General features: G+C 52.0%; 1 protein-coding gene across 1 annotated transcript; it reads right to left on the reverse strand.

The window, feature by feature from the left end:
* Positions 1 to 5652: 5652 nt before the first annotated feature.
* Positions 5653 to 10779, reverse strand: LOC124086998 (keratin, type II cuticular Hb1). The gene is made up of 9 exons (XM_046435573.2): positions 10337 to 10779; positions 9404 to 9612; positions 8746 to 8806; positions 7935 to 8030; positions 7573 to 7737; positions 7246 to 7371; positions 6752 to 6972; positions 6450 to 6481; positions 5653 to 6242 (listed from the first exon to the last, which is right to left on the reverse strand). The coding sequence occupies exons 1-9, from the start codon at positions 10703 to 10705 to the stop codon at positions 6007 to 6009; spliced, it is 1515 nt and encodes a 504-aa protein (XP_046291529.1). The 5' UTR covers positions 10706 to 10779; the 3' UTR covers positions 5653 to 6006.
* Positions 10780 to 11197: the final 418 nt, after the last annotated feature.

The following is an 11197-nucleotide window of genomic DNA, read 5'->3' on the forward strand; positions in this document are numbered from 1 at the left end:
TTCTGCCCCCAGAGGAACCTCAAGTCTGGCCCTTTTGTCTCAGATGCCCTCTCCCATGGAGCTGGCCCTCTCTCCACCTCTTCCTCTCAGTCAGTAGTCCTCGCTGCGGAGCGTAAGGTCTTGGAACGAAGCTTACAGAACTGTGACAGATCTGTCCCCAGTGCAGGAGGTCCGGTCGCTGGTGCCATGGAGTAGGCGTGGCCTGTGGCTTCCCTGCACCCAGCACCCTGCAGCTCTGAGCTGCCCCACCCCTCTTTTCCAGGGACTCCTCCTTTACAATAAAAAGTTCTGTAGTGACTGAGCTGCTAGGATTTATTCCCCAGGCCACCCCCGCAACAAAAACCAAGTTTGGCCCCATTGGCATAAGGGGGGGGGCAATACTAGGAAGCAACTCTCCCCTTATGGTGTGTGGGCCACATGACTGATGTTAGATAACTTGCTATTGGTCTTTAGGATGGGGAGGGCAAATCAGAGGGCCCTTGGGGAAAACCAAGAGAAGGGGAAATTCCTCCAGGAGGGTCTAGCCTGGGTTCCGCAGTCAGCTCTCTTGGGTAGAGTTGCTGAGAACAGTATTTATTCACCCACTCCTTCACTCTATCAATATTTCTTGAATGGCCTCCCAGGGTCTTGCATAGTGTTTGGCACTGGGGGGTGTGACCATGAGCAAGACATTCTAGACCTGGATCTCTGGAGATGATTTCCTATCCCAGGAGGAGACAATCATAAACAAGGAAACAGACCAGAAAGATAGGAGAGTGGGGTGAAGTGAGTGAGGGCTGCCTGTTTTCTGCTGCCCTGACAAGGTACTTGAGGACAGGCTCTGAAAAGAGGGCCTCCACAGGCGGCACTGGGGGAGATGAACACAATTGGGCAGCCCAGGCCTGAGTTCTGGTTTAGCAAGTGACCTGAGAGTGGCAGAGGGCAGCATGGGTACCTATATACTTCCAGGTCTAAGAATTAGTGTGATTTGAGGTTTTGCCAGGCAACTGGACTTTGGGGGAAGAACACGGGATAGTTTGGGGTGGAGTAGCCAGAGCAAGGCCGAGTTTCTGGGCTCTTTCCTTACCATGCAAACTGGGGAGAGCAGCTTCTGCTTAGTAAACTCACATTCTTTTCTGTTGCACAAAGGATTACATCACCAGTGTGTCTTGGGAACAATAGTTCCTGCTTTCTATGTCTCTGGGTGGGGCTAAGGTGCGTCATTCGCTAGAGGCCCTTGGCTTTACCTTTTAAGGTACTCTAGTGCCAGACTGTCTGCTGTGTTTTCCTGTTTCTCTGTCCTGAGAATAGGTATTCAAAAGGGCCCCCTTCCTGGGTAAATAGAACAGTCTCATGCAAAAGGAATGAGAGAGAAACTTGGCTGGTAGGTGGCCCCCACCTGAGAGGCAGGGCACGTGGCCCTGCTGGGCTCATGTTAACCACACTGGATCAAAGCTGACCTACACCAATAGTATAAATATTCCTCCTATGATTCCCAATGCAAAATGGCTGCCGGAAAGCAGACTGCCCTGTTGCCAGATACTGGATCCAGCTCCATATTCTTGCATTTTGCTAGGAGGTAATGAGATTCTGTGATTTTCAAGGCCAGTTTTTCCAGCTCCTGCTGCCATGAGCATGTCGATGAAAGAACTTTGTGGGAAGTGCAGACAGAAATGTCCCTGAGGACTGTGGCAGGGTTTCAGGTGTGTGTTTGCAGCCTGCATTTCTAAGGACTGAGCCTGCATCCCGCTTCCAGAACCCTGAGCCTGAACTTGCCTCTGATGTCCAAGAGATCCCCAAGGTCATTTGGGTCAGGTTAAAGACTCTAGGCCAGGGCCTTGTGGGTCACCAGCAATGTTTGTGGTTTGGGGACCCATGAGAGACTACCATGGCCATGGGCCACATTCCAGTCTGGGGTGGGAGAAAACTGCCTGGTGATTTTATGGAGAGTCATTCACCAGTCCAATTGCATGCTCCTTGAGTCAGGTGATTTTTGAAGGGAGGACCATCATCAGTCAATCACTGCTTCTTGGCATCAGGGGACAATAAGGAATCAGCCTTCTGTTGGTGTCACATACCTGCCTCACATTTCATAGCACTCAAACAAGCGGGATGCTATCTTAGCTGTGTCCACAGGCTCTATTTGAGTCTCCTGAGGGCGGTGACTGTCTCATTCATTTATACCCAGTGCCCGCCACAGAGTGGATGTGAATGGGGAACGAAGGCTTTATGATTCTGGTTAATCTATCCCGTCACAATCTACCGTGCTGTCCAGAACCCCACCCCACGTCCTTTCTGTCTTGGCTAAACATCCCCAGCTGTCTCAACTCTACTGAAGTTTAGCTCAGTCTCTAATGGGTCCTATTTTCCTACCATTAGCATGTCTCACCCCACATAACTCTTCAGAAGTCTTCTGTGGAACCCAAATGCAGTCCTTCCTGTGGTAACCCCAAGATATCAACCAAACCTGCTTGGAGTAAGGAAGGAAAGACCTGGAGTCTGCTCCAGTCTTGATGTTACCTGGACCAAACTCTTCCCCTATTTCTGAGTCTCAGTCCCACCCCACATCAGACTTCAGATCTAATTGGTAAAGTCATTTTTTTCCTTCCTACTTATTCTCTATGAGTCAAAGTTTATCTGTAAAATAGAATAGTACCTTCGCAGGGTGTTTGAGAACAAAAGATATTCCTGTATGTAAAGAGCTTATAAAGTACTTAAAATGATAAGAGTTAAATGCATTAATGTTTTTAGTTATTGGAGTTCTATGGAAGTTTTTTGAGGGATGCTGGCAATTGAACTCAGGGCCTTACACATACTAAGCACACACTCTACCATTGAGTTCTACCCCCAGCCCTTTAGAAACACTTTGAATACCTTTAAAGAAGGCTGTCAAAACCCTAAGGCCTTCTGATCTCTCTGTTCCAGCTGGAGCTAAAGAGATAGATGGGCAGGAGGGGTAGGCAGGCAATCCCAAGGGTTAGAACAATGACTTCCTAGCCAGAGGGTGTCTCCCCAGAACAGCAACCAGCAGCACCCGCCCATAACTACTCCCACCTGGGCCTGTCTCCATCCGTGATCCCTGCCCTACTACCACACCCACGTGCACCCACAACCCCTCTCTTCAGCACATGTACACATCTGTGTGCCTGGTCACAAACACAGAAACCTTCACAGTCACACGCATACATAAGCTTCCACACAGCTGTTAGAGTTGAGAGAACACCCGGATATAATCACACTGCTTCACTCACGGCCACCTGTAGATCCAGAGCCATGCAGTATGAGCAGATGTGTAGATAGCACGCACCCACGTAGCACGGTTGCAACCAGCCTACACTCCCCATTTCTCTTCAGTCTCAAGGCCTCTCCTACCTCTCCTAAAAAAAAAAAAAAAAAAAAGTTTAAAAAAATTGGTTATTTTTAGTTATACATGACATCAAAATCCATTTTGACAAAATTACACAAACATGGAATACATTTTATTCTAGTTAGGATCTCATTTAACAGAGCTTTAAATTGATAAGGGATCTTAGCAGTCATCCAGTCTAGATTAGATTATATAATTCATAAATTATATATAAATTATTATATATAATAATTATATAAATTATTATCTATATAAATAAAATATATAATTTACATAAATATTATAATTTATATATAAAATATGTGAATAGAATATATAAATGTAATATATAATATAGATTATATCACATAATCTATATTAATCTATAATATAGAGTATATTATAATCTATATAAAATTATATAAAAATTATTTTACATAATTATATACAGTATTCATTATATATAAGTTAAATATACATATAAATTAAATATATATATAATTTGTATTATATAGCATATAATGCATAATCTATATTATATTATAATACATATAATCTAGTCCAGACTAGATTAATGAATACATTGAAGCCCATGGAGGGGAGGGGACCTGCTAATGGTCACACAGTGAAGAGGTCCATTTTTGTGACTGTTCCACACATGGACATGATGTGTTCACCTTTGCTTCTCTGTCTGAGCCTCTCCAGCAGCAGGATCCTGGAGGGAGGAGAGGGTTGTGGAGCTGGACTGGGAAGGAGAGAGTCAAGACTTGGAGTAGGTGAGGGAATGAAAGTATGGCAGAGCTTCAAGGACCAATTGGGCTGATATGACCAGTGGCACAGGAGGGGAGGAGGGATACGGTGGCAGAGATGGGGAGTCCATCAGGACTGGAGATGTAGGTGACTTCTGGACTGGGGAGGGACAGAAGTGAGGAGCTGGTGTTTGGGCTTCAGGATGCTATCTTAACTAGGCCTGCTTCTCAGCAGTGTGGTGCCACAGTATAGAGAGCTGGTTACAACACCAGCCCACTATGGAACTCTGTGAGGCTCTGTCCTGCTCAGAATTTCATGAGAAACGTCCAGGAGACCTTGGCTTGATTCCTTATAAGAGCCTTTGTTAAGGCCGCTCACTTCTCCTTTCTCAGTATTCTATTTTCTCAAATTTGTCTTGTCCCGAGGCAGAGGAATTCCATTTCTACTAATTTTTTTGGCCCTGGGACTTGACGTTTAGAGATTCACCCTGCTCTAAAGATGCTTGTTCAGGAACTCACCAGGGCCCATGGTGCCGCTGAGCTGCCAACCCCACCCCCTAACACATAACACTCACAAGACTCTTGTCAGTGTTGTGAATACTTCCCTGACCAAGGGAGCTCACTGGTCCAGAAGACGTGGAGATTTCTCCCTGTACTTGTAATTTCTGATCATGAATGAGTGTAATAAGAGGCTGGCCATGGCCTTGACCCCTGGAGACACTTCTACTTTGCATTCTGCAAAAGAGTAACACTAATGACAAATGCATATAGTGATTATTTTGTGGCAGGCATTAAGTGTTTTATGTTTAAAATACTAAATTGACCTTGAGGTAAGTGTTCTTTTATTGTTATTTTAGAAATATGCCAATAGGTACAGAGAGAGCCAGCACATTGCCTGAGTTCCTTAGTCACTTTGGACCCAGGCAGCCTGGATCCAGAGTCTCTGCTCTCACCTCTGGGCCACATCATGTTTCTGTGTGTAGTTTTCTGTCTTTGAGGCAATGCATCAGTGATGGCAGGTCTCCAAACCTCAAAGAGACTCCATTAAAAAAAAAAGGCTTTTTGAAACTTTAAATCATATTCATGTATCCTAAAGAATTCCAATAAATTACCCAGGCATGAGTCTTCACCAACAAAGCAGTGAGTGATGTTTCCTTAAGTTTTGAGTCATGAGAGAATCTAACACTCATTATCCACCAGTTTACAGACGTGCGCAGGATGTCTTTGAGGTAGCTACGGTCTAGTGGAATGAGCCCTAGAGACCCACACAGGGTTCAAATCATAGTTCAACCACTCAACCAAGTGGAAAGCTGGTTACCACAGGTCTCCACTTTTGATCTCTTCATCTGTGAGATGTATTGTTGAGGTTGTGTGGGTAAAATCATTAAAGTTGTGTGGACCAAATTCCATCATGTAGAGCCTAGCACAAACCCTGGCTAAGTCAGACTGTTGTGAGCCCAGGTGTAAGGGAAAGTCCTGGAGGCAGCCCTGGGTCTTTATCTGATCCATGTGACTTTGAGGCCCTTCTCAACCCCAGCACCTGAGGAGCTTAACAGACATGCACACAAGGTCCACTGTTGGCTACATTGATTTATTGGAAACACAGTAAGACAGAGATGAACAGGGCAGAAAAGGAAGGGGGAGGCTGCGGGGGGGCTCCAGCCTGGGCCCCATGGTATCCCAGGGTATGGCCCTGGTCCTGGTCCTCCCCTTTCTAGGCTCCAAGGGGACTTCTTCTCGGTTAGCTCTTTGCACTGCCGGTCAGCAGAGCCCAGGAGCAGGGGATCACACAGGGAAACCAAAGGGGCTGGGAGCGGAAGGGACCCATCAAAGTGCAGAAGCAGTGGAGCCCTTGCCTCAGGCCCTTAGGCTGAGAGGGGCTGAACTGGCTCCTCAGGAGAAAGGCCAGGGCCTGGGCTGCAGCCTATGCGACTAACATTTCCGGCAGCTGCTGGAGCAAGAGCCCACTCCGAAGGAGCTAATGCCACAGGAGCCCACTCCGCAAGTGCCCAGGCCACAGGACGCCACAGAATTGCAGGGCGCGCACATTCCAGTGTTCACCACCAGGTTACCGCTGCAGGGGGCGTTGCAGGCGCTGCCAGTGACCGGCCTGGAGCCAGACACACAGAGGTCCCCGCACGTGACTCCGCCTCGGGAGCTGCTGACACCTGAAGTCCCAGAAGACTGAGTCAAAACTGGGAGGCGGGGCAAGGCATCCCATTTCCCCAAGGGCATCTTCTCATGGTTTTTCTGGTTGTCCCTCCTGAAGTGACACCAGCCCCCCATTTATGTCCTGCTCTTACTGCTATCCCTCTTTCCATACACCCCCCCACAGAGAAGGGGGAGATCTGTTCGCTATGGGCCCCAATACTCACAGACATTCACAGCCCCAACGCCTTCACACAACCTGAGGATGGACAAGAAAAGGAAATTAGTGACCGGCCCCAGTTGCAAACAGAGCTCTCCAAAGTCTTAGGGTGGGATCCACAAGGAAGTCTCAACAAATTAGGAGCCAAGGCCCAGAGGGAGCAGGTTGACCATACACACCCTACCTTCCCAAGGTGATAAATCTTAGGTTTTACCCCCAGAATCTTGACCTTTGATGAACCAAGGAAAAGATGGGGTCTAGGCAAGGTATCAGTACTGGGGACACAAACATCCAGGGGCTGAGACCCACCTCTGCTCCTCGCCCTCCAGCAGGCGCCTGTAGGTGGCGATCTCGATGTCCAGGCCCAGCTTGGAGTTCATCACCTCCTGGTACTCCTTGAGCAGGCAGGCCATGTCCTGCTTGGCCTTCTGCAGGGCGCCCTCCAGCTCAGCCAGCTTGCAGCGGGCGTCGCTCAGGGCCGCCTCGCCCTGCTGCTCAGACTGGGTCACTGCGGTCTCCAGCTTGTTGTTCTAGAGACCCAGAGGAGAACAGGGGAGGTTATGGTCCCTGAGTGTGTGTATATGTCATTGCCTGGATGTACCCAGGGTCTCCTCACAGCTGGGAACAGCCCAGAAACAGGCCCTCTTGCCTTGTTCACCTGGATCACCCAGATTGACCACGCTGGGGACCTGGTCAGGCAGATGGGCTGCAGAATGAGTGGTGAGGCCCACATAGGGCACAGCCTGGCTGTGTGGCACTGGGCAGGGCCCAGCCCCCCTGCTGTTGGGCACAGAGAGCCATACCTGGCACTTGGCATTCTCAATCTCAGCCGTGAGCCTCTGGATGATGCGGTTCAGCTCGTTGATCTCCTCCCTGGTGCGGCGCAGGGTCTCCCCGTGCCTGATCACCGTGGCCTTTATCTCCTCGCACTGGGGGAGGCAGACATGCTCTGAGGCTCAGCATGGGCCACCCTGAGCCAGTGCAACCAGCCAGCCAGCCCTGCCCTGGCCCCAACCTCAGAGCTGTCTGTCCTCCCCTCACCACCTCAGGGCATCAGAGTCCCCAGGTAAAAGAGGCCTTGTTCCCTTCCCACTGCCCCATGCACAAGGCAGGGGTCCTGAGCCCCTCACCTTGCTGCGGTACCAGGACTCGGCCTCAGCACGGCTGCGGTTGGCAATGTCATCATACTGAGCCTTGATCTCAGCCACGATGCAGTCCATGTTCAGGTCTCGGCTGTTGTCCATCTTGACGATGACTGAGGTGTCAGAGATGTGGGACTGGAGAATGCGGATCTCCTGCAGGAGGAGCATGGGGACATGTCAGAGGCTCCTTGAGACCAGAGCCCAACCCAGCACACCAGTGCCCAACTTCTCAGACTCCCTTGGCCCCCAGACTCTGCCTGATCACACAATCCAGCCTGGAGCCCCAGACACAAATCCCTGTCCACCCTTCCACCTCCGTCTAGCCCTCTGCCCAGCCTAGCGACCCTCACCTCCTCATACAGTCGCCTCAGGAAGTCGATCTCCTGGGTCAGCGCCTCTGCGTTGGCCTCCAGGTCTGACTTGCGCAGGTAGGCGCAGTCCACATCCTGGGAAGATGGGGGGTTGAGCTCAGAGGGTCCCTGAAGACTGTGCCTCCAAATTACTCTCTCCTCTTACCCCTTCCATTCATACCAGGGGAGAAGGATCCCTACTGTCTCTACCACCAAGCCATCTCCTGCCTTCTGACTCTCCCCAGATGCACCCAGCAACTTCCTCAACTGTGACAACAAACCTTTGGTGCCTTGGACATGGCCCACCTGCCTGGCAGGACCCCTCCTACCTCTCCTTTTTACCTCTCCTGTAGGAAGCTTGCCCAGGGGACCCCTCAGTTCTGCCACCTGGTCCTTCCCTAGCCCCCAGTAGTCTCCCAAGTAGCCCCCTGACCACTCCCGGTCCTACTGCATCATCCCTAGACTCTGGGGTCAGATCTTTGCTTTTGTCGTCAGACTTTCAGCATGCCAACAGACCACACCACCCCCAACAGGCAGACTAAACTCCTGGACTCCAGGGGACCCCAGCCACAGACCTCCTAGGCACCCAGAGGTCAACACAGCCACCCCCTCGCCCCAGGGCAGGTGCGAGGGGTCATTTCCCTTGTCACAGCCCTAGGTGTGCCATTTGATGGTCTGCCTCTCTAGCAACTGCCCATCCTGATGTGGAGAGGTCACTGCACCCACCCTGAGGTTGAGCCCCCATGGTGACCCCAAAAGAATCTGCCCCGAAATCCCCCATGGCTCTGCTTCCCTCAGCCATGCGACTCACCTTCTTCAGAGCCACAAACTCATTCTCAGCTGTGGCCCTCAGAGAAACTTCCTCCTCATACCTGAGATGGGAGAGAGGGGAAGTGAGGGCAGGGCAGTGTCCACAGACCCCACCCCACAGGCCAGCCAGGGGCTGGGGAGGGAAGCCCACACCGCTGGCCCCAGCCGCCCTGCCAAGTCCTTGCTGGTTGGAGTTGGGGTGTCTGGGATCCTCTCTCCACTCTGAGTTGGGGATGGAGAGGGCTCCTGTGGGACCTTCCAGTCCCAGTGCCAAGGCTGCACTGAGGTCCCCTCAGGAGGCAGAGAAGGGAGTGGACACTGTGGCCTCTGGGGTACTGCAGCCAGCGCCCTCTGCCATGGTGTCAATCCTAGCTCTGCTGTGAGGTGTCATAGACCCAGAGGAACTCAGAACTGAGCACCAAGGCAGGGGGCCACCTAGTGTGGCCTCAGAGGATGGAAGGCTGAGGTGGGTGCAGAGCACTCCAGGCCTCAGGGCTGCTCTCAGGCAGGTGTGGACGGTCACAGCTCCATGAACAGGTCCTGCACTCCCTCAGTCTGCGCTGGGCCACACACCCTCCCTGGGCATTCTCATCATCTGTGCCAAGGGCTCTCCCAAAGCCAGTCTGTGCGGGAAGGGACACCAGAGCGGCCCCACTCACTTCTTCTTGTAGCCCTCCAGCACCTCCCGCACGTGGTTGAGCTCTGAGGCCAGTCTCCCGCTGTCGGCCTCTGCACACTCGGCCTCCCGCCTCAGGGTCTCGATGTAGCCCTCGAACAGGGGCTCCAGGTTGCTCTCGCAGCACTTGCGGTTCTGGTAGAACTGCCACTTGGTCTCCAGCAGCTTGTTCTGCTGCTCCAGGAAGCGCACCTGCCATTCGGGGTGGTGGAGAGGGTGGATCAGGGGTCAGCCAGCTCTTGGCATGGGGGTGATTGTTTGAAGGGGCCTCTGACCCTGGAGCTCACCAGAGATCAGGCAGAGGTGAGCCCTGAGAACAGGACAACTTCTCCCTTTCCTGTTCCTGATCTGTGGTGGGAACCAGGGGCTGATGTGGATATGTGCCTGTTCTCATGTGAGCCCAGTTCCCCATCCAGATGGATCCAAGGGACAAATGTCAGGGGCCAGGTTCAGGGCTCAGCACCCCTACTCTGAAGGCAGTGAGGCTGGAGCTCTCAGCCAGCGCCCCACATTCAGACCCCATCATGGGGTTCTGGTGGTGGGCATCATAGAGCTGATGCCAGGCCATCTAGGACAGAGCTGGGCTATCCTGCCCTCCCCGACTTCTTCTGGCAGATATCCCTTCCTGCCCCAACCTGGCCCACCTTCAGTCTGGACCAGTCTCAGCAGCCACTGATGCATCCCTCTTATACTTCCTGCAGTCCAACTTGTGCCTAGATAAGACTGTTCACTCCATTTTCCCACATAATCTGCTTCTCTGACTGACAGTTGAGTCTTTCTGGGTTTGTGTCTGTGTCCCATCAGACTGTGGTCTCAATGATGTAAGGTCATTCTGCTTCTTCCTCCTCTCTCAGTGTTCAGGCCTGGCTGTGCACCTGTGTTGGGGATCAGGAAGGGTGCGATCCAGGACACCCACCTTGTCGATGAAGGCAGCGAACCTGCTGTTGAGACCCTTGATCTGCTCTTTCTCCTCGTGCTTCACGCACTGCGCGTTGGGGTCGATCTCCAGGTTCAGGGGCGCCAGCAGGCTCTCATTGACGGACACGGAGGTGATGCAGGGTGGGCTGGGTCCGCACACGCCGCCAGAGCGGTAGCCAAAGCTGCGGCCGCAGGAGCCAGAGCGGAAGGCTCCGCAGACACTTTGGCTGCTGAAGCCTCCGGTGAGGCCGCGGTAGCAGGAGATGCCTCGGTAGGGGGCGGCGGTGATGCAGCAGCGGCCTGGCCGGGGCCCGCAGGCTGAGGCGCAGCTGAAAACTCGGCCTCCGAATCCTGATCTGCAAGTCATGGTGCTTCTGAAGGTGTTTGCTGCAGAGGTGAAGATGGGAGGGCTGGAGTCGTGGTGGAAATGCCAATGTGCTGGTCTGGGCACCCCAGTCCTATTTAAGCCCAGCTTCTGAACGGGCTTGGCTATGAAGATGGATTGGGGCAATTTGAGCTTTATGGGCTTGGGCGGTTAGCCTTGTCCAACCCCTCTCCAGAATGTTCTTTAATGGTGGAGTGGCCCGCACCCTCTTCTTTGTAAAGCATGACAGCTTTTGGGCCCTTGGGGACTCAGCATGTTTCCACTTCAAAGTGCCTTGCTGGCAGGCATGCACCCAACACGCACTTGAGGCACAGAGAAGGGCTATGCAGAGAGTCAGCAGAGGGGAGAATGGGGCTTGGGGAAGGGGACTTGTGACTAGAGTGTGATGTATGGAGGAAGGGACCTGGGACAGACTGAGGCATTTACAAATAACAACTGGCTATCTCCATTCCACAGTTAGTGAAGTTCGTTCGT

The sequence above is a fragment of the Marmota monax genome, unplaced genomic scaffold, assembly GCF_021218885.2.
Source record: "Marmota monax isolate L192 unplaced genomic scaffold, Marmota_monax_Labrador192_F-V1.1 WCK01_AAM20220418_F8-fsc00012, whole genome shotgun sequence".
NCBI lineage: Eukaryota > Metazoa > Chordata > Mammalia > Rodentia > Sciuridae > Marmota > Marmota monax.

What these genes read in the sequence shown, in the direction of transcription:
- LOC124086998 (XM_046435573.2), bottom strand. Translation starts at nt 10,705, where the DNA reads ATGACTTGCAGATCAGGATTCGGAGGCCGAGTTTTCAGCTGCGCCTCA. An exon ending in AGTCCTGGTACCGCAGCAAG is followed by an intron (nt 7,372 to 7,572) that starts GTGAGGGGCTCA and finishes TGCCTCCCCCAG; the next exon opens with TGCGAGGAGATAAAGGCCAC. An exon ending in CGTTGGGGCTGTGAATGTCT is followed by an intron (nt 6,243 to 6,449) that starts GTGAGTATTGGG and finishes CTGGGACTTCAG; the next exon opens with GTGTCAGCAGCTCCCGAGGC.